The sequence below is a fragment of the Dermacentor albipictus genome, chromosome 4 (genome assembly GCF_038994185.2).
Source record: "Dermacentor albipictus isolate Rhodes 1998 colony chromosome 4, USDA_Dalb.pri_finalv2, whole genome shotgun sequence".
Taxonomy (NCBI): domain Eukaryota; kingdom Metazoa; phylum Arthropoda; class Arachnida; order Ixodida; family Ixodidae; genus Dermacentor; species Dermacentor albipictus.
In genome coordinates this window covers 169,177,678-169,201,697 of record NC_091824.1, presented here as the reverse complement: position 1 = coordinate 169,201,697, position 24,020 = coordinate 169,177,678, and the positions used below count along the sequence as shown (strand labels likewise).

At 45.6% G+C, this 24,020-nt stretch overlaps 1 protein-coding gene across 2 annotated transcripts in view; it reads left to right on the top strand.

The window, feature by feature from the left end:
- LOC135910097 (connectin-like) overlaps window positions 1-9,815 on the top strand; it is an 82,906-nt gene extending 73,091 nt beyond the window's left edge. For both annotated transcript variants that reach the window (XM_065442121.2, XM_065442119.2), the window contains exon 3: window positions 7,520-9,815. In XM_065442121.2, coding sequence (XP_065298193.2) covers window positions 7,520-8,070 — 551 coding nt within the window. In that variant the 3' untranslated portion in view covers window positions 8,071-9,815. The remainder of the gene's footprint in view (window positions 1-7,519) is intronic.
- Window positions 9,816-24,020: the final 14,205 nt, after the last annotated feature.

Genomic DNA, 24,020 nt, shown 5'->3' with positions numbered 1-24,020 from the left:
TGGATTGCGAGCATACTCAGCATTGCAAAATTTCGGTGCACTGCTGTAAATGTGAGCCGCTTACGAAAAACCCGAAGAAAGAAGGACCTGAAAGTGAGCTCATAGCGGGCACGCTTAGCACGTGTAAAAGCATTATTCATGAACATTCAAGTGAGTTCTCGCTCGGCGACTTCTGTGTCAGCGACGGGGCAAGCAGAGCAAGAGTCACTTCGAAAGTCGGACAGGCCAGCTCAGTAACAAGATTTTTGAATGCACCTACTTATGGCTGCACCGTACTTCGGCGTTGCATAGCCGAGCTGTGGAGCGGGCAACTATACTGTTGGCCGGACGGCTCAGGCACTCGCTGTCTTAAAAAAACCTGCGATGTGTCGTCATTTCGCTTTGTTCTTGTATTTTCAGTCTCGACTGCGCTTTCATTCTAGCTTAAAATCATGTGCCGTCTATTTTTTATAATATTGGTAGTCTAAGAAGTGCTTGAGTCACTCAGCCTTAATCGCGGGGAGGCAACGAGGAGGCTAATGTTACGTTTACTTTGCCACGATTCTGTTCCCATTCCTTGTTTTCTGCCCTAAACACTGTAATCTGACTAACTACGTTTACACGTACTTCATTTGAGCTGCCTGCGGCGGAACCAGTGCATTTTACTTCGGTACAGTTTTTCGAGATGTCAACTATATTACGCACTGGGGAACGGTGCTGTGCAAAGTAAGATTTATTTGTACATGCAGCATACCATGCGTCTACATGAATGTCTAAAAGCGAATCAAGGCTGCACAAATTGCGTATACTGAGTGAATAAATAATAACGCAATAAACATTGCTCATAAAACAAGAGGGTCGGTCAGTCGCAGTAGACATCACCGCGTTCTTTGTATTCTGCGGAAACGGTATAAATAGGTGCGAAAGAAAGAACGCAGAAAAGGAAGCTGAGACCGTCAGAGCAAAACAGAACTCCATGCCTTTGCTTCATAGCAAGTCTCGTTCGTTCACACGCATATACGACCAAGCGATAGTTTGGTATTCATTTCTTGTTTTCTTTTTTACCGGCTCTTGATCGTCCCTGGGGCTCTTTATTATTTTTCCTTTGTTGAGCCTACTTTCCCGTTTCTTTAAACACAAAAGCCTAAAAGCCCGGCGCTGTTTTGCGTGGATTACATTTGCGGCGAAAACTTTGTTGAGCAGCTATACATAAACAAAGGCAAACGTAACTCGCCGAAAGTGCTGCGCAAGCTTTCGCGGCGCTTAATACATACACATCGGTCTCAGGAAAGCAGCCGCTGATGCTTAGTAAAAAAGAAAAAAGAAAACAGATCAAGCTGGGCGATGTATTTTCATACGCGAAGACAGTTCGCGTCGCACACGCCTGTGGACCGCATAATGGGCCGGACGCCTCCACAAGAGCAAGAAGACGAACGACGAGGCTGACCACAAAGCAGTGACCATAACCAGCGTCGTCGACAACGCCGCCCGCCCATCTGCGACGACGCGACGCGAAGCGCCGCAAACTCACGCGAATATCCTCTTTCTCTCGCCTCTATGTCGTGCGTCGGGCGTGCGACTCCCACCGCGGCTTTCAGGCTCGCTTGGCGCGTGCTTTTCGACGCAAAAACTTGCAGCGAAGCGAAGTGCTCTGGCTTCCGCTGGATGGGCGACCCAGAGTGCGTCGGTACACACGCCACTCACATTCTGAACTTAGTGGTCTCTACGAAAGGATATATATATATATATATATATATATATATATATATATATATATATATATATATATATATATATATATATATATATATATATATATATATATATATATATATATATATATATATATATATATATATATATATATATATATATATATAAAGCTTTTTGATAGTCCGCGGCTGCCTCTCGAGACATGATGGAGTGCAAGATGGTGATCTTTCCTCCCACAATAGGCTTTGCCTGTCAAAACCTTAAGTCAGTGCATTAGCGCATGTTTATGGTCGGGAAAGAGTTTTCTACTCTGTACAGGTAAACCAGATTACCTACAACCCACCGTGGTTGCTCAGTGGCTATGGTGTTGGGCTGCTGAGCATGAGGTCGCGGGATCGAATCCCGTCCGCGGCTGCCGCATTTCAATGGGGGCGAAATGCGAGAACACCCGTGTACTTTGATTTAGGTGCACGTTAAAGAACCCCAGGTGATCCGGAGTCCTCCTACGGCGTGCCTCATAATCAGAAAGTGGTTTTGTCACGTAAAACTCCATAAATCTTTTTTCAGATCAGGTACACATTACGTGAAGTACGTTTGGATGGAGTATAAAAGAACAGTCGGGCTGATTGCTGTTTTCCGGAAGCGAAGAGAACAGACGATAGCGTATACCGGCTTCGTGCTTGGCGTAACCAGCATAATCCTGCCCGCCTATAACCCGGGTATTAACCCGGGAGGCACTGACCGGTTTGTACGTCACCCAGGAAAACGGGAATTTGGATCGGAATGAGCGGTTGAATATGACCGTCGTCTGCAGGTGGATTAGAAAAAGAGCCGTGTGAAATAACTGTTCAAATACTTCAACCAACTCGTACTTTGGTTGCTCCATTTTAGCGCATTTAGAGTTCTTGACGTTTAGTAAGAGCTAGGTGATATTTTGGCATGAAGATGGGAAGCTAGGTTAGCATCGACGATAGTTGAAGAGGGTGGAAAAACTTTTTTTATTGACAATTCATTTTTCCTCTTTTGTAAGCATATGATCTTTATGTATCAAGGAACTTATTATGCAGCCCACGACCAACACAAGAAGCGAGGGAAAGCTACAGTGGAAGGCTCTTTACTTTTGCTAAATCCACAGGGACGCAGGCTAAGGAGACGGAAATATCCGTTCCACACCCGTAAAATTGAGTTACAAACCCCGAAAGTCAGAGTACAAGCGAAATCAACGGCACAATCAGAGCTGTGCGAACTAACCTGCTGAAAGAGAAATCAGGAGAAAGGTGTTTATTGGAACGCTTGTTCACTCACGTGGCAAGACAAGGGGGAGTAAAGTTTAGGGGAAGTCACATTGCGGATAATTCGCTTAGCAGAGAACGTGCATGACGTCTCTTTATCTAATCTGATTCTAGCGATGCGTCGAAACAAACAGCAAGACTTCTTCGCACAATTTCGCTTTTTGGTGAGGCGGTATCCCCTTGGCCATAGCGAGCACTACTATAAAGCTTCGAATCAATCATATCGATTTACAGCTTTACAACTGTAGTAAGAGGTTTTAGTGGCCTTGCGTGACAAGAATAATTCAATTTGGATGGCATAAAATTAAACCATTGTCTTGATTTTTGGGTACACCTGAGGGACAACTGAAAAGCGTCAGCAGGTTTTAGAAAGCGTTTTAGATTTTATTTTAAGCACAAAGTGCGTTTTCGTTCCATTGTGAACTCTTTCAAAGGGAATAATACAATACAGAGAAAGCCTTCTTTAATTAGCTGAGAATTTGAAGCAGAGACAATTCAAATATTTCATGTGGGGGCGTTCATTGTCTCAAGAAGAAGGTACGTGAATTCAGAGAATTGTTTCCTAACGCGTAGCATTCTTCGGCTCATAAATTACTTAGCGTTTGCTTTTGTTTCCCAAAATTCAGTTGACCCACTCCAAAATATCAGCTGACTGCCCCAAATTTCAAGTTGGCCCTCACCCCCAAATTTAGATTAACCGACTCACAAATTCAATTTGGCCCGCCCTAAATCTGAAGTTGGCCCATCTCGGAATTTAGGTCCATCATCATCATCAGCCTGGTTACGCCCACTGCAGACCAAAGGCCTCTCCCATACTTCTCCAACTACCCCGGTCATATAATAATTGTGGCCATGTTGTCCATACAAACTACTTAATCTCATCCGCCCACTTAACTTTCTGCCGCCCCCTGCTACGCTTCCCTTCCCTTGGAATCCAGTCCGTAACCCTTAATGACCATCGGTTATCTTCCCTCCTCACTACATGTCCTGCCCATGCCCATTTCTTTTTATCTTGATTTCCACTAAGATGTCATAAACTCGCGTTTGTTCCCTCACCCAATCTGCTCTTTTCTTATCCCTTAACGTTACAACCATCATTCTTCTTTCCATAGCTTGTTGCATCGTGTTAAATTTAAGTAGAACCCTTTTCGTAAGCCTCCAGGTTTCTGCCCCGTATGTGAGCAATAGTAAGACACAGCTATTACACACTTTTCTCTTGAGGGAGAATGGCAACCTGCTGTTCATGATCCGAGAAGGCCTGCCAAACGCACCCCAGACCATTCTTATTCTTCCGATTATTTCAGTCTCATGATACGGATTCGCGGTCACTACCTTCCCAAAGTAGCTGTATTCCCTTACCACTTCCTGTGCCTCGCTACCTATCGTAAACTGCTGTTCTCTTCCGGGACTGTTAAACATTACTTTACTTTTCTGCAGATTATTTTTTAGACCCACCCTTCTGCGTTGCCTTTCGAGGACAGTGAGCATGCATTGCAATTGGTCTCCTGGGTTACTAAACAAGGCAATATCATCAGCGAAACGCAAGTTACTAAGGTATTCTTCATTAACTCTTATCCCCAATTCTTCCCAATCCAGGTTTCTGAATACCTTCTGTAAACACGCTGTGAATAGAATGGAGAGATCGTATCTCCCTGCCTGACGCCTTTCTTTATTGACATTTTGGTGATTTCTTTATGGAGGACTACGGTGGCTGTGGAGCCGCTATATATATTTCTCACTATTTTTACATGCGGCTCGTCTAGCTACACCCTGATTCCGTAATGCCTCCATGACTGCTGAGGTTTCGACTGAATCAAACGCTTCCTCGTAATCAATGAAAGCTATCTATAAGGATTGGTTATATTCCACACATTTCTCTATCACCTGATTGATAGTGTGAATAGGGTCTATTGTTGAGTATCGTTCATGGAATCCTGCCTGGTCCTTTGGTTGGCAGAAGTCTAAGGTGTTCCTGATCAATTTGCGATTACCTTAGCATATACTGTGTCGGCAACGGACCGTAAGCTGATCGGTCTATAGTTTTTGCAAGTCTTTGGCGGCCCCTTTCTTATGGATTGATGAGACGAAATTTATGAGATGAGATTATGATGAGATGAATATATATATATATATACATATATATATATATATATATATATATATATATATATATAGAGAGAGAGAGAGAGAGAGAGAGAGAGAGAGAGAGAGAGAGAGAAAATTATCAGTCATAGCACTCGTAGTACAGCCCTCTGGGCCATTTACTTTGAGTGTAGTCTTATTAGGGTTATTGTAATTACACTAAGGTATTTCGCTCTCGTGAGCAGCAGTCCTTGAGATAGTTACTCGGGCTAGCTTCCCACGCTACGCGTGCCGCGCTTGCACCTGCGTATGCTTTTCCTAGACTCTAGAGCCGCTCGAATTCCCTCTCATTGACGGGCGGCCATTCTTTCCAAGAAAGTATGCCTTCCAACCACTCATAGTTGGGTTGTTGAGGTAAGGACAGTCTGGGAGGTCAGTGTTAAGTTCAGAAGTGAACACGGAAGAGAAGACAGAGTTTAGTACTTCGGACATTTTATGGTCGGGAACACGGTTATTGTCCTTATCATATAATAATAATAGTTTACGGTTGTTTGGGCAAATGTATTTCCAGAATTGTTTGAGATTGTTTTGCAGCATGTTAGGGAGTGTTGTTGAGTAGAAGGTTCGTTTAGCTGTTGCGGCCAAAGAATCGAACTCCTTTTCAATAACGTAATATTTTTCCCAGGCAGAAGCGGTATTGGAGTGCTTGGCTTCACGAAACAATCATTTCTTTTTATTGTTTAGTGGGTTTAAAGTGTTTTTGAACCATGGGGACAAAGGTCGCTCTGTTAAAATGATGGTTGGTATGTAAGTCTCAGTGAGTTCGATCATATGATTTTTAAGAAGCGTCCAGTTGGTGTCTAATGTGCGCTTCGGGAAATCTATAATGTAGTAGTTGTAAAACTCGGTTAGTGCATTGTTGATGCTGATGTAATCACCTTTATCGTGAAGTGTTATTTTCATTTTTCATTTTTTTGCACTGAGGTAACTGCCAGGATAATTCTGCATGCAGTACTGAGTGATCACTTAGTTCTGGTAGATGTGTTACAGAAGAAACACTGTCGGGTAGGGATGTTAAGACAAGGGGAAGTATGTTGGAGCAATGTTCGTTTTTTGGCGTTGGTGTAGATACTAGCTGCGTCAAAGCAAAGGTGAGGCATGTTTTAAGAAAATTGCATTCATGGTTATTCTTAGGCAGTGTTATGGCTGGTTCCGACCATGTTATATCAGGAAAGTTAAAGTCACCTAAGAGGAGTAGTGGCGCATGATTAAATGACGTCGTAACAGTTTGCAGTGCCTCGGGGAAGTGAATAGTGAAGGAAACATCTGCGTCGGGGGGTCGATAGCATACACCGATAATAATTTGTACGTACGAAGGACTGCACAATACGAATAAAATTTCTAGAGGGGAAGTGATATTGACTGCGGAGCAACAAAGGCTGCGATGGGCAGCTATCAGAACACCTCCTCCACGTTTGCCTACACAATTCCGCCTAAAAATGTCAAAATGAGGATTAGCACAATACCGTTTGGATTAAGACCTTTGTTCTATATTTTGGGTCACCTCAGTGTCATGAGTTAAACAGCTTCACTGTTCGTTCACCTCCACACATTGGAATAGCTCTATATTTTATTTTGTGCTGCAGACACGATTTTGCTACCAAAATTGCTGGGGTATTCGCCACGCCAAATAATACTACGTATTAAAAGAACTTTGCTTACTGTCACCTATAGGGAACGAATCTAAGCCAAGTCGTGCGTGCGTGTGTATGTGGTTGCATACGCGTGCGTTGTGTGTGTGTGTACACGCGTACATGTGTGTGTGTACGTGGGTGCACGCGTGCGTGCGAGTGTGTCATTTGTTTGCAGTTTTTCTCTGAGAACCACAATTTTTTTTCTGGTTTGGTTGGTGGCAGCACTTCTGAAGCATTATTTGACAACAACGAGCAGAAAACAACTCCATGCTCTTTCGAATGTAGATAAAATCAAGGTAAAAATATATGTCGTCTGCCATTGTAATTTTTTAACGCACAGATCCATGTTCTAATACTCGGTTTGGACTTCTGTTCAAAACACCCCTTACGACCTCAGTCATCTCTGCCCGTTCGCACACAATTTCACGCACATCATTGGTCCCGCTGCACGGCTACGACTGGACATTGTCTGCTCTATAGATGATAATAGTGCACACGCATGTATATATAAATTATTGGCAGGGATCGTATTCCGCCCCGACTGATTAACCTGACAACAGCAACTGCAGCTTTTATAATGGATACTGTTTCATAGACTTCCCATGATCACCCAATTTGTCTCGAAATGTGTCAGAAGGAGAATTGCATTGACCGGCGCGACTTCAGGCAATCAGTTAGTGGACCGATTAACCTATGAATGAGTCGACTTTCTATTAAGTGAAACTGAATGTAATTGTGCTTCTTTCTTTTTTAACGCAGGCAACAAGTTCAGCTGCGACTGCCGGCTGTCCTGGATACTTCATCTAGAAAACGCCACACGCAACGCCAAATTCCGTCGCGAACTGCGCCACGTCAAGTGCGAGTTTGAAAGTCCCGCTGCTGCACCAGTAAACATAAGTGCCAACAACAAGGTAGTCCGGCTAAGCCTGAAGCAGCTAGGATGCGCTGAGGACTACGAGAGACCAGCAGTGGGCACGAGACATCCGACGACGATTCCTCCACCTGCGCGTCGTCCGCATGATGACGACGATGACGAAGCTGACGTAACTGTTGGCCTGGTGGCCTGGGACGAATCCGCACTGGGTACTCGTCCAAGCCAAGACGACCATCGCGAAGAAGCTTCGCCAATGCCGAACGATGTCGAGGTGATTCTGAACCAGCGTAAATCAATCGAGAAAGATTCTTCCGCGTCTCCGACCAGGCTTAAGCCCAACGCCGACGCTTCAACAAGCGTACGCGACATGGCGGAGTACACGCTTGTGTCATTTTTGCTGGTATTGTGTGTACTTGCCAGTAACCGCTGCAGGTGATTGGGCCCATTGTGCGCGACATGCAGTCATAGTTTTTTTTTCTTCTTTCAGTCATGTGCTTTGCAGCTCTGGTGGTGACTTATTTTCGGCAGTATCGAAGCTGTCCAAAGAAAAGAAAGAAAGGAGCCAGATGGACTAGCGGGGTGACTGGCGTTCAGATTTTAGTATCACTGTTTCTGTGTTCCCGAGATTGAAGATAACTGAGGGAAGAAAAACAAACGTTTAAAGCAAGTAATGATTAACATCGGACTCTGCCGCTTTCCTTTCACGCAATCGTTGAAACATCACGTGCCACCTTAGAATCCTTGGAAACTTGTATGCATACTCAAGATTTAGACAGGCCACTTTCCGCCGATACTGATAATTTGTAACTTGCCCTTCCGCTACGGGTCACGTGACAAATCAGAGAGTGTGAGGGCGAATAGGAAAGACTTGGCCCCTATTTTTCATTAGAAAAAGTAAGGTAAATACAGGTAATTACAAATATACGTACCTACGTACATACATACGTATGTACGTACATGCCTCACACTATTTTTTCACATAGTCCCCACACCGGTTCAGACATCGGTCCCACCGCAGCACTAAATTTAAGACGTCCCTGTCATAAGACAGCGACGCACGTGGCCTCCCCGAACGCTCATTGTCATGCAAGTCATCGCAGCCTTTTGCGAACTCGCAACATCGCTACCTCACACTTATCAAAACGAGGCACCTTTCCCCTTACGGGGGCTGCATTTCCCTGTGGATTTCGATAGGCGTTCGTCCATTGCTTCATAGAAAACGAATCACTTCGTTGCTCGCGCGCTGTGGGCGTGTGAAGCACAACCACCATCTTCAACAACCGACAGCAGCACCGTGCCACGGAGCTACCAGCTGGTAAGGCCGGGCCGGTCCAAGAGAGGTCCACCACTGGGAATGGATATGTTGGCTTCGCATTTACAGGCTTAATTTGGCTGAAGAAACGAATAGGGGCAAAGAATTTCTCATTCTCCTTCGTATGTACTTGTCCGATTATCTGCAGTGTATTTATTGGCGCAGGCGCATTAAAGGTCTCTATTCAAGGATGCTGGCCCGTAACGGCTCATGTTGATGTGAAGGCGTGTTATTAGATGCCTGCGCCCGGTCTTAGCCGAAGGAATTCGATCTCGTGCGTGGTACTTCTTCATTAAAGCAGCCTCCGCAGTGGAGTCGGCGGCATGTGTGTCGATGTGTGAGCGCTCCTGGAACGCCGCTGGCGTATGCGCACAATAGTTCAGTGTTGTGTGGCCGCATCAGAATTCCCGCTCCCGCTTGTTTCGTGCGCCGCTGTGAGCGGTACTCGTGTTGTGCTGTGCTCCGGATGAAGCACCGATGAAAAGAACTGACCCGTGATATGCCCTTAGCTGCAAGATGTGACTCCGCGTACAGAACTAAAGTCGGTGTGCGCGCACGCATATGTGTCCACTCAATTTATTATACCTGCCGTTTTCATAAAGCACTCGTCGCCAACTGCCAGCAACCTAAGAGCCTCGATTGGTAGTAGTTAGTATAATTTCCAAAAAGACACTTCTAGCAGTTACCCGCAAGAAGTGCCTGAAGGCTAGAAACTATACCCACAAATTTGATTTGTCTTTATGTCATGAACTGTACACCTTATGCCTGTATTAAGACAATTTGCATGCGTTTATCGCCCTGCCAGTGCGACTGGAATATTTATGTTTGTACGTAATAAACACTGCCACATGGATTGGCGTGAGTAGTTAGCAATGACTCCGTAAAGTTCTCTAAGGGGTCACAGGACTTCTTCACGGGGAGGCAGGGAATGGAAGGAGGACGAAGGGAGCGGGCAAGAGAGGCTGTGAGCTGTCCAGTCTTAGCGACGGGTGCATTTTCGGATACTCAACTAGTGACGAGTACGCCACAAGTAGCTTCTACAAAAGTTACTTATGGAGGTAAGTGCCATTTATATGCAATCATTGTTACGTTATTCCAGTTTTCTTATTCCAGATTTTGAAAATTGCCGGTGGGCACACGCTTCCTCGCTACGCTCATTCCTTACACGCAGACAGCAGAAACCGGCCGCAACTGTTGTTATGAAAGTTTAAGATTTATTTATATATTTATTTATTTATTTATTTAACCCTCAAGGCATATGTGAGCATATTGAGGGCGGAGCGAAAACCAATACAGCTCCAAAATACATTTTCATAAGCAGCACCAGCGTATTATTATATCAAATAAAGCAGTTAACAAAAAGGAGCAAGGTTTGAAAGGCCACAATGGAAATGCACAATATTTAAGGAAAAGGTCATGATATCATTGAAAAAAAAAGAAAGCAGGACAATAAAATATTCTTATGCAAAGACAGATAAGCAGAATTGCAATGTTCCCTAACGTTGTTCAATGCATTTTTTAAGAATAAGCATATTACGTATGGTAATTAATGTCATAGGTTCCGTTCATTGTATGCTTATGACAGGAATAACTGTGAGCACGTGACAGTGTTATATCGGGTTATGTTGACCTTATGGTGATTTGCGAATGATATTTGACAGGTAGTGTCAGCAGACATATGCCATGCGCTAAACCTGAGTACGAGTGCTACTGTAATTGCCTTGGACCTTGTAATAAACTTCGCCTTGAACATACACAAACTACCATGGAATGAAAGGACGAGATCATACATGTTAAGTTACGTTCTTTTGGCGAGTTGTCGTTGCCTCGCTATGTGGCCGATCCAATTTTTTCAGTAAATGTTGTTCGGCGCAAACAGCGGCAAACAAGTGGCATTGACACCTGTCTAACGCAGGTGGTGCCCGCGAGCACAGTTCGGTCTCGGCTGCCTTTATCGCCGCTGAATTCCTTTAGGACTGCTCTTCCAGCTACTCTCTGCTATTCACATACGCTGCTGTGCCCGACAAGAGGCGAAGCGGCAGGAACACACGGACTTTTTGTAGCGCACACGTGGGTCTTGGAAGCACACCTTTGTTGTGCGCGGAGCTTACGCAACAGCAAGCGCTGTACAATTAAAATCGAGGTCGCCTGAAAATAAAAAAAAATATAAAAGAGGTAAGAGCTTGACTGCTGCTAACGAAATCTCGTTGAGAGCACGGAACTACACAGATCTGACAACGACGTACGAGTAGAAGGGTTACTGCTCTCGCTTTTTGTGAAACGCGCGTGGGAGAAACAAGAGAAATGGAAATTTGCAAGCGTGGCGAAACCGGTTCAATGGTGCAGGAATTGTAAATCGCAGAGCAGAAAAACAAAAAAGCAGAACGTATTTGCTGCGTTATCGCGTTAAAAGAAAGGATAAGCATAAGCCTTTGGCCAAACAGCTGCGAATAAGAGTTTGCGTAAAACTACACATCTCAATTAAATTAGTCCGTCCTATTTAGACGTGGGTGGCCTGAGAGTTTTGAAGCTCGTCAATGTACGTAGTTCGAATTCTACAGCTTGCGTTACTATGTCATACAGAAAAGAAGTTCTTGTCCTGTTCTCCGTAGTGGGCCATACCTATTATTCGAAAAGGAGACAGGCGAGCCAAAGTGAAATAGTGCTCTTCACTTTGAGAGAATACTGCTGTCGCAGTGAATGAGTTAAGAACCGACTGCATCGCCGAAGTCTGCTGTTTTTTTTCCTTGTTAGGATAAGTAATTTTTCAATTTGCATAAATTCTCCTGTCACACATATATGGGTTGATTAGCTTACAATCTTGAATACAACTGTAAATAATCAAATAGATCTGGGTATTGAAACCGAAGATGCATTGGGTAGTTCGAAGAGCTGCTTCATGTGATGATGTGATGATGTGATGATGTGATGTGATGATGATGAATGCTAACGACGTCGACCCGGCGTCCTCCTTGAGGTGCCTACCATAGTTTAGCTTTGCGAGGTCGGAAGTGTTCATCCAGGTCAAACATAAGATATTTAGGAAAATTAAGGAAGTCGTTGAAAATCCTACACTATTCCATTACCAGCTCTGTGTACCTTAATACTCTACACCAAAAGGCTGAAGAATAATTCTTGCTACGAGGAGCGTTCGCGCCGAAAGATTCCTCCTCGGCCACCGTCGTGTTGTAGGCGCTGATGTCAACAAGCCTACGTTTATATTACATCAGATTAACAAAAGCGGCGAGCGAAAAGCAACATTGTTGGTGTAGTTCGACAAATACAGAGAAACAGGAAAAAGAAACAGCAATGCACTAGTTACCAGTAGCTGCGAGCGACGACAATGTTACGAGATTCCGAGAGAAACTATTTACTCTCTCTGCTAGAAAATATCGCGAAACATAGAGATATATTTTCTTTTACAAGCAGCGTAACGCGAGCAGAGCGCGAGTGTTTCGAGGGCAAAAAGACGAAAAAGTCCCGAGTTAATACTGCGCGTGTTATCTCACCGCGACAGCTCGGGTCGCTGAAGAACGCCCACCGAAAGGAATTTTTCAGTCAGCGGTTGAGTCGGTGCCGGGTCTGCGCACTCCACACTGATGCCCTTCCTCATTTCTTTGAAGATATCTGCTCATTCCTGGCCTAGCAGTTATAGTGGTTCGTAGCCTTCAATTAACCTAGTCTACGCGCCGGATGAGCGCATATATTCACTCGCTGCACGAACTATCAAGTGTGCTGTCGCAATAAAACGGATTGCGAGCTCTCACAGACCCATGTAAGGCGCGACAATTTTTACAATATAAGGCGCGACCTAATTTTTTGTATGTCTGGACAGTTGATTAAGGGGGCTAAAGCTGCATGGTCTCAATACACGGACGTGGCCCGCCACGATATTAAGGTTACGCTGTTATGCGCTGGCACTCAAGAGGAAGCTTACTTTGCGAATTTTGCGACTCGTGCGCCACGTGTAGGCAGCGCTGCAAAACGGGTACGGGAGACACCTGCGCAGGCTGATGCCGTATTTAGCACGCTGTATATATTGGAATGAGAATGCTGAATGTGCAACCATCGGTGCTGTATAAATATTCGGATGCATGTGTGAACAGTCGGGACGTGACTCTGCACTCATTGCACTTCGCGGTGGATGGCTCTTGTTGCGTTGTGTAAGATTCAATGGGCTGACATAAGTAACAAATTCATGTAGTCATAGTCATTGTAAGGAAGTCAATGAATTAGCGGTGCACTGATATGATGACGCTCTTTCATTCACAAACTTATTATTTTTAACTGGCACTTTTGTTATCAGATGAAATAAGCAATGGCGGTTGTTATCTCGGTCATTAGAAGACGCTGAAGATACGCGAAGATCGTAACAGCCCTCCGTACGATGCCCCCCAACTTGCCCTATAAAAGAGAAAATGGCTCTCCCCGGCAAATAAGAAAGCGCTGTCAACAACGCTCGCTATACCACACGTCGCATAACATCAACAAATCCTGGGGTGTTCTCGAGGAAATAATTGTACGCATACCACCGTGCGAACATCATCTTTCCTAACGCTTCAGATTTACTTCGCATCTTTAGTAGTTGATGTCGTCAAGAACATTATAATCAGCACTTCTTAGCGCTTTTCTTTTTTCAGGCCGTGCCCGTATTTTGCAGAAGACGAGTAACAGGGCAAACAATAGGACGTGACTAAGACAGACGAAGCGCTGACTTTCAGCCAATACATTATTGCACGCACAGCAATATATGCAGGAGCTCGAATATGCAGGAGAGAGAGGAGAACCCACCGAAGTAGGAATACATTGTCAGGAAGATAGCCACAATGAAAGATGTAGCAGCAGCACAACTAAATGGTTACCATCGTGCACGTGCACGATACGCGAGTCCTTGGCGAGGAGCGATATCGAAGGCAAATTCAAGCACATACCTCGTTTTTGTCAATGTAGAAGGCCTCGTATATGTCACGTGCACGCTGGCCACCATGGCGCCTTAGTATTTTGCATTCATCACGTACTGCAGAACAACCACACAGGGAGCTATGCAGGGCTAGGTGGCTGCCAACAAGAGGCCAGCCTCTTGTCCAAGATGGGCTAGAGCAGCGTATGTAATGTTGTCGGGCCCTAGTGAAAATGAACGCCGAGAAGCAGCCAAATATAGGTCAAACGTTCTTCCATAATAAAGAGAAAAGACGGGGAATGCGGGAGATGGAGATTCAAGACGATGAGCAAAACGTGAACAAGGTGAATGCAGGCTCCCGCATTCACCTTGTTCACGTTTTGCTCATCGTTTTCCATAATAAAGGGAATTTACATTTCTGAGACCCGAGACGCAGGGAAGACAATCACATCTTCGGCGTTGGGTGTGGAAAACACGCCGGCAATTCGTGCATAAAAATCATTCGTCACCTCAAGCTGCGTGCAGCAGCAATGTAGGGCTAAAGCCGTGAGCAGATGTCACTCTTGCAGAGACGAGCTCAGCCCACGAACAGTCCTCCAGATATGTAGCAACGGTTTAGGAAGGTACAGTGATTAAAAAAATGCCTTCGAACTTTGTTGCTGTAATTTGTCCAACTGCCGCGAGATTTTCTTCTCAGTTCTGCGTGGGTATCTACGGTTACACACTGCCTTCGCGCGCCTGTATCTCCTTTTAGGTTATCGTCGAAAGCACGTTGTTTCTCCAGTTTTTTGTCGCAATAAGGACGGTTCGCTGTAAACGTTAGACGGCATGGAGCCTCTCTCATGGTACCCTCAAAGTTGTGGCCAAGCTCTTTTCAGCATGCATATTCCCTGCGTAGCTTAAATATAGACCAGTCGATTCTTCGTACGGCCTTCAACGAGGAGGAACCGTTGAGCCCCCTGATTCGCACGTAAGTGAGAATATAGTAACATATGCATTTCTCTGAAAGCCACCGAACTTGCGAATTAAAACATCGGGATACCAGAGTCAAATCCAGGTAAATGCTTTACTGAAGGCCTCAGAGGTACGTCGGATTGCCATAGTAGGGGCACTACGCCATTTCAGACACGGAATGCTCACCCGTGCCACGTTTCAGACCTCTCTTCTTCTGGCGTTGCCTGCTGCCCTGTGCGCAATTGACCCGTTTATCTGGAAGCAGCCACAAGACCGCTTCGCGAATTGGGTGCAACATCCGGCCTTGGACTGTGCTTACTTCCTCTGTTGGCAACCGGGATCATCAAAGTCACCTGCTTTGACTGACAACATTGGCTGCGCCGCATTTAAGCGACCATCCGCATCCGCCGCGCCGGGGCACGACACCGTTTGGGACATGGAACGCTCACCCGTGCTCACGTTTCAGCTGTCCCTTCTTCTGGCGTTGCCTGCTGCCCTGTGCGCAACTGACACGTTTATCTGGAAGCAGCCACCGGGCCGCTTCAGGAATTGGATGCAACTGCCGGCCTTGGACGGCACTCTCTTCTTCTGTTGGCAACAGGGATCACCAAAGACAACAGCTTTGACTGACAACATTGGCTGCGCCCCATTTAAGCGACCATCCGCATCCGCCGCGTCGGGGCACGACACCGTTTGGGACAGGGAATGCTCACCCGTGCTCACGTTTCAGCTGTCCCGTCTTCTGGCGTTGCCTGCTGCCCTGTGCGCAACTGACCCGTTTATCTGGAAGCAGCCACCGGGCCGCTTCAGGAATTGGATGCAACTGCCGGCCTTGGACGGCACTCTCTTCCTCTGTTGGCAACAGGGATTATCAAAGCCAACTGCTTTGACTGACAACATTGGGTGCGCCGCATTTAAGCGACCATCCGCATCCGCCGCGCCGGGGCACGACACCGTTTGGGACATGGAACGCTCACCCGTGCTCACGTTTCAGCTGTCCCTTCTTCTGGCGTTGCCTGCTGCCCTGTGCGCAACTGACCCGTTTATCTGGAAGCAGCCACCGGGCCGCTTCAGGAATTGGATGCAACTGCCGGCCTTGGACGGCACTCTCTTCCTTTGTTGGCAACAGGGATTATCAAAGCCAACTGCTTTGACTGACAACATTGGGTGCGCCGCATTTAAGCGACCATCCGCATCCGCCGCGCCGGGGCACGACACCGTTTGGGATATGGAACGCTCACCCGTGCTCACGTTTCAGCTGTCCCTTCTTCTGGCGTTGCCTGCTGCCCTGTGCGCAACTGACCCGTTTATCTGGAAGCAGCCACAAGACCGCTTCGCGAATTGGGTGCAACATCCGGCCTTGGACTGTGCTTACTTCCTCTGTTGGCAACCGGGATCATCAAAGTCACCTGCTTTGACTGACAACATTGGCTGCGCCGCATTTAAGCGACCATCCGCATCCGCCGCGCCGGGGCACGACACCGTTTGGGACATGGAACGCTCACCCGTGCTCACGTTTCAGCTGTCCCTTCTTCTGGCGTTGCCTGCTGCCCTGTGCGCAACTGATCCGTTTATCTGGAAGCAGCCACCGGGCCGCTTCAGGAATTGGATGCAACTGCCGGCCTTGGACGGCACTCTCTTCCTCTGTTGGCAACAGGGATTATCAAAGCCAACTGCTTTGACTGACAACATTGGGTGCGCCGCATTTAAGCGACCATCCGCATCCGCCGCGCCGGGGCACGACACCGTTTGGGACATGGAACGCTCACCCGTGCTCACGTTTCAGCTGTCCCTTCTTCTGGCGTTGCCTGCTGCCCTGTGCGCAACTGACCCGTTTATCTGGAAGCAGCCACCGGGCCGCTTCAGGAATTGGATGCAACTGCCGGCCTTGGACGGCATTCTCTTCCTCTGTTGGCAACAGGGATTATCAAAGCCAACTGCTTTGACTGACAATATTGGGTGCGCCGCATTTAAGCGACCATCCGCATCCGCCGCGCCGGGGCACGACACCATTTCGGACGTAGAGTGCTCACCCGTGCTCACGTTTCAGGTTGGTTGCTTGAATCTCTGTTCTTTTCCTGGAAAGTAGCAACTGCTTTCTTTTCTGTCGTTACTGAAGCGTAGCAAAAACGTGTTTTCTTTATGCGTAAGTCAGTTGCGCCTTTATCTATCCGGTGATATCGAATCAAACCCCGTGCCAGATGTGCTGATTATCGTTTTCGCAACTTTGCAACGTATTGAATCCAGCCAGGACGGGATTCGTAATGACCTGCATGCGAGCACTAAAGGATTAGCAGGCGTCAGTTAATGTCGAGCTAAACCGTTTGTCGACTAGGCTCCGTGCTGTAGAAGTCGATATTGTGCCAATGAAATGTTCTGTCAACAATACATCGCTCAAATCACTGAACGTAGCTAAAGGCATTTCCACACAGCTAAGGACCATACAATCGCGCTGTGAAGACACAGAAAATAGACTTCGCCGCTCCAACTTGCTATTCTTTCGAATCACAGATGACAAAAGCGAATCGTGGTCATCATCAGAATCAAAAGCCATTGACATATGCATGTAACCAACACCTTGATGTCACTATCGATCCAGCTCAAATAGACCGCGCACATCGCCTGGCCAATACAACGGTGAGAAGGATAAACCGGTCATTGTCAAGTTCGCATTCCTTAAGGATAAGTAGCGCGTAATAGGAAAAGGCTACAAGTTCAAGAACACTTATTTTGCGGCTCATGTGGATTTTTCTAAGGAAACCAGTATCGCTCAACGCAGGCTCACTGACTTCGCAAAAACCAAAAACGCGTAATTCAAGGTAACCCTCGATAAACTAAGAATCGATAACAATGTGTATACATACGATGCAGCGTTTGCCGCTGTATTTTCTTTACCCTGATAGCAAAAACCTAGATGGGAACACGTGCATCTAAGAAAAAACCCAATTCACCACATGAGCCTATCGTGCCCTCGCACTTATCCATATCACTAACTAACCTTCGTAGCATTCTTCCTAAACGCAATGAAATTTCGTCCTACTTAGATGACTGAATGCAACATATTGGCACTTAGGGATACTTGACTCAACTCTGAAGTTACTGATGGCGAAGTTCTACCCGATTCTAACGTTTACATTATCTATCGCAGAGATAGGGATGACAGAAGAGGTGGTGCCGTATTCTCGCCATACAAAAACATATCACGTCATTTCATGTGCCGATGCCTTCGAATATCGAAATTCTGTGGGTGTGCGTATCATTTCCCCAATCGAATAGAATTGACGGTATATGCTACAGACCACCCGTTAGCTCCTACAATTTCATTTCCAAATTACACGATAACATTACCTCTATTCGATCCAAATATAACAAAGCTGACATTTTTCTTCTTGGTGACTTTACCTTTCCAGATATTGATTGGCAAGACTTGCGATGCCAATCACATGCATCTTGTGAATTCGTTCAACTAATACTTGATTTTTCACTTGCTCACTTAACCGACCAACCAACTCGTATCAATAACATTTTGGATCTTGTTCTATCGTCCGCGCCCGAGAGGGTTAATTCTATCACTTTTGCGGATGGGTTCAGTGACCACCGGTTATTACAATTCACAGTTCATACACCTTCATGCTCACGTCACCTGAAAACTGAACAAGTATTTGATTACAAAAGAGCAAACGTCAGCGCTATTAACAATGGTTTGTAAAGCTTCAGGTCGTCATTCTTGACAACTTTTTCTGAGCGGATTGTGAACGAGAATAGGTGCCTGTACAATAAAAAGGTAATAGAATTAGCACATGCGCATATACCAAATGTTTCATTTCACGTTAACTCATCGAAACCACGGTTCAGTAAAGCTCTTCCTAGTCTAAAAAACAAAAAGAAGCGTCTCTACAGGACTGCCAAACGTGTGGATACACCTGTATCTTGGAGTAAACATAAGTCTTATGATGTAGCCTACTGCAGTTCCCTGCGTCAAGCCAAGCAAAAGTATTGCTCTTGCGATCTGCAAGCACTGCTTCAAAACAACCGAAAAAAATTCTGCAAACGATCTCTCCCGTTAGGGATTCCGACATTTCTCAACTACTTGATAGTTCTGACTTGCCGATTGCATGAGAGCTTTCAGCACCTATCTTTAACAAAAACTTCACGGCCGTATTTACAAAGGAAGACCATTCCAAAACACCAAGACCCATCGAACTCGATTATCAATACATGGCTCCCTCAATATAACAACCACTGGTGTTGCTGAGCTGATCAACAACCTCAAGATGTCCACTTCTTCCACAACACAAAAAATCTTAAAATATATAGTAGTACCTTCTGGCACAGTCCTCTCTCGCTTGCTTCAACAGATTTTTTCAATAGGGGAAGTTCCGTATGACTGGAAGGTCGGTGAAGTTATACCTTTATTTATGTCTGGCGTAAAAGCGCTGTTAACAATTACCGCCAAATATCGCTAACAAGCTTCCCTGGCAAGCCACTAGAATAAGTAATCTTTTCAAACGTAGCAAATCACTTGAAAACCAACAAGTTAGTCTTTAAACTTCACCATGGTTTTAGAAATGGACTATCATGTGAAACGCAACTATTGGAATTGACTACAGCTATTTTCCTAAACATGGATTCGGGCCCACAGACAGATTCCTTTTTCGTAGATTTCGCTGAGGCTTTCGATCGTGTTGCTCATTGCCGTTTCATAGCTAAACTTGCATGCTTCAACACCGATTCCCTAACAGTATCTTCGATAAGAAATTTCTTGTCATTCCGTAAGCAATTCCGTAAGCAAGAAAGCAGTGAAAACCATGGGAGAGATTGTGTCTCTTTGCCAGAGCTTCATAGCCAATTTTCTACTTCTCTTCTGCAGATACAAGGTAGCCGTGGAAGCTTTGTAGATGTTTCCCAGGATATCCACGCAAAGAATGCTTCGCATTAAAACGGGGGATGGAAATAGCAGCAATTTTTTTTTTTGCACCAGTGTCCACCACGCAGTAAATCGCCACTTGGCCGTCACGACCCTTTGTACCATTCGATTTGCCCGCCACGAACGCCTTATCATCATCCTCGTCCGAGTCTCTGTAGGAAGGTGGCGACCTCTTGTGTTGGCAGTGAAAGACGCGCACAGCGCAGTACGACGTGCTCGATCGTCTCGGGTTCTAGTACACTCGAGTCTCGCAATACTCGCCGCTCGCCAAACGACTGCACATCCATGTCGTCGGCATTAGGGTCAAATTGACTGTGGTATTCAAACGTGAGGAGCGCGCTGCATGGAGTTGGAGCCAGGCCGAGCACCCTCTTAAGTTCTAGCGATTGCCACAGAGGGCGAAAAATCAACCGCGGCGCGTTTCAGCAAGAAGCGCGCAAGTAGAGCTACTGTAATGTTGTCGTATACTTATATTTGTATTTTTTTTCTGCTAGGGCCGCTCAACGCGGTTAAATATTTATCTAAAAATGTACATATATTAACTGACAAACACGGTTAATATGCAACCTTTTTACAAAATAAGCAGACAATAGTTTTTTCTTGGACTTCTGTTATTAATGTTTGCGCTTTATTGCTTGATTAAATGTTTAGAGATCTCACCGTCGTGTGATAAGCAGCAGGCAAATGGTATCGATTGCAGTCCGCGCCGTTTATCGATTCAAATTGTGCGGCGGTAATATCGTTTCCTTTGAGCAGCATAACGCAGGTTCTTTTTAATTACACAGTAATATCTCAGCCAGTTTATAAGTTGAAGATTCCACAGCCGCCACCAAGCAAATGCGTTTAAGGGTGAGGAGCTTTATTAGTTGTGGCCTTTCGCTGGAATAACGGCTGCGCGCACTGTTTCCGTCATTAATGATCTGCCGCGTCTGGCCGCGTAATGACCTGTTGGCTGAAAAACACGTGCTAGCTAGCGTGAAAATTCATCGCTGGAACCGAGCACCGTCCATTTGGAAACTACCCACAAAAACGGATTAACCTTGCAGCCTCTAGGTGTGTGCACCAGTGAGTAAAAAAAGCACTGCTTCGCATTTTCAACTTTGACTTTCTTCGCGTGCGAGGTGGATAACACAGATTGCTGTAGTGATTTCTTAAATGCGAAAAATAATAATAATTATAAAGTTAGTGCTCTTCAACGAATGTTCTTGCTATTTTGCCACGTTGCTAAAGCTTCTAACACGGAGTACAGCATAAATAATAAATAGTTTTGGCTGCTTCTGCATAAATGATACACTGCGATAAAATCACTGTACGTCAGTACAAATGTACTTCCGGTAATACGGTTGGATTATTTGCATTTGATACATAATAATGTTGCCCGCCGTGCTAGAGCCGCTTATCGCAGCTCTTTATATGCTATAAATATTTTGTTTGGCGCTCGTGCTGTTCACGCAGGGGAGGCCCCCACCAGCTTCGTCCTAACGCCTTTATTTTATGTTCACTCAAATTGGTGACTACAAACTTGATGCGAAGCCTGATTGTGGCTTCATGGATGACATTTGTGAATGTTTATCATCAGAGTGTTGAACTTGCTTTCGCCTTTGCGCATCTCTCTTGCTATGTCATCATCATCCCTCATCACATCTTTATGTCCCCGTTCCCCCTCCCCCTGTGCAGAGTAGCAGGCTAGAGCACCTTAGCTCAGGCCGACCTCTCTGCTTTCTTTCAATTAAATTATCTCTCTCTCTCTCTACTGTGTTTAACACCTAGTATCTCGCAAAATATTTAATCTAATCGAGGCTTCACTAAGCACAGAGCACATACGTACACCATTCAAACACATGCACACTCAGGACAGTGTGTGTGCGTGTGCGTGTGTGTGTGCGTGCGTGCGCGCGCGCGCGTTCTTTTCTGTCATGGAGCGTTCTGTGCAGTGTTCTTAGTTATACATGAATCACAAACTCACCCAGACTTTCACCATAGTAATTGAGGCTTTTCTTTCGACTCCACCTTCCAAGACGTTGCTTATATTTGTTCACCCCTCTAGACTCTATTGTCTCTGGACGTATAAGTCTACAGTGAATGTGACACCACTGGGCCAGAATCCTCGCAAGGTATGTTTCTGAACACTTCACCTAGAACCGTGATTTGTTCATTTATTGGACTAACCTTTATTTTGTAATCTTTTGCTTGCAAGTTTGTCATGGCTTCATCATTTCTCTTTTCGGGAAGACGAATAAAAGAGGTATTATTGGCCTGCAAGCTGGCCACGCCAAGCCATAAGAAGCTCAACGGTCACCATAATGACAACAGGTCCTCTTTAACTACGTGCCTCACCAAGAAATGTTTGTCCGTTTATCAGATAGATGGGTGTGAGCGCTATCAGGAAACCAGCAGACTGCAGTTTTGTATCGTACCGAGCGAGAACAATAAGAGGTAACATACAAGCGTACTTGCTTTTAGGGCATTTTATGACAATCGGAGAAGTAACATGAGTCCCAACCTCTTTCTTTCTTAGTCATCATAGCCATGACGAGCAAAGCAGAAACAATGTAGCAAGCTCCTACTTGCTAATGCTCTGTCATCTGCTCTTTGCAAATCAGCTTCACGGCCATTACCACCAAGCATCACATGCTCCCTCGCAGTGCTAGTTACACGAAAATGCAAAGAATTTCAAAACCTTCAAAAACACTCAATGCACGTTTGAGGAAATGATACTTCATGTTGACTAAAACTATGGCAGTCACTCTTCATATATTATTCTATTTTTCATTTAATGTACCCTGAGGGCCATATGGCATAAAAGAGGGGAGTGGTTACAGTGTACCAGAGTAAAGCAAACAAACTAGTGCAGTGATTTCTTGCACCGTAATGATTCTCCTGATTATACAATGTTAGCTAATGTTTCGTAAAAAGTTTGTTATTAGTGACCGCTTCGATGCTTGAGGGAAGCTGGTTCCATTCCTGATATATGCGGGGGATAAAACATTGCAAGAAAGACATCGTGTAAAACGAATCGATTCCTACCTCACTGCGATGAGGGACTTGGTTTGAAATGTATTGAGGCCGCAATGTGAAGTCGTGAAGGGTGGTGTTATGGAAAAGTTTATGAAATAGCGAAAGCCACGCGACTTCGCGGTGGTTAGCTAATGGAATAAGTGCTAGGTTAGGTTTCATTGAGGTTATACTCGCGGTAGGGTTATAATGAGAAAGAAAGAAAGGAGTAGAGTTATTTTGTACTAGTTCAAGTGAAGTAATAAGATTAATGCGACATGGGATACCATATTGCAGGTTCAAATTCAAGTTTCGAGCATACTAGAGTCTTGTAAAGCTATAGCTATAAAGTAGACGATGCTTCGGAAAAGTTGCCCCAAGATACCTAATCATGTGATTAGCATTGTAAGCGGCGTACTCTATATTAATGGTCCAATTTAAGTTACTTGTAATGTGTACACTGAGACATTTATATGACATGACGACATTTAGGTGAGAGAGAGACCAAGAACATTTATTTCCACCATCGAGGTCATTGCCCTTGAAATCGAGTTGGTGGTGTGCCGAGTACTCATTCCAGGACTCCCCTGGCCATAGCTATTCGACGAACTTGCTGAACGAGCACTTCTTGACCCGCCAGGGTATCATCGGTCAGCTGCACCTCCCACCGCTCAAAAGTTGTGCTAGCCGTCTTTAAGTGCTTACGTTTGCCCCCGCACCCCCACGAGATGTGGAAGAATGTAGGGCGTGTGTCGCCGCACCAGGGACAGATGCCGCTATATGTTAGTGGGTACATTTTGCTGTGTCTGTGAAGGTTGGGGAATGTATTTGTTTGTATAAATGCCGAGCTGTTTGTGATGGGGACGATAAATCCTGTGGTTGAGCTGCTGGATCTCGAGCAGTGGCGTAGCTAGTTTGTCTGGTACCCGGGGCCCATAGGTCTTCTATCACCCTCCATGTGCTGATAGCGCCTGTGCCTCGTGTCATGTGTCTGCGTTATCGGGCGCTCTCGCCCTGATCTCTGAAACGTTGTCTGTCCGTGACGTCACTTGTCACATGAGTGCTTGCTATATAGATATGTTGCTTGCGTGAAATAAAGGCTGTTGTTGTTATCGTGCCGGGATCGGGGCAAGGCTCAGTTCCTTCCTGCCCGCTGCCCGGCTGCGCTAGGCGTCCGGCTATGGCCGAAATACCACATGGTGTCAGAAGTGGGATCCTCTGGCATTCGAGGGGCGTTGCCTTAACTTTGTCAACTGCCGCCATGACAGAAGACAACGCTGTCAAGCCCCTTCACGGCAT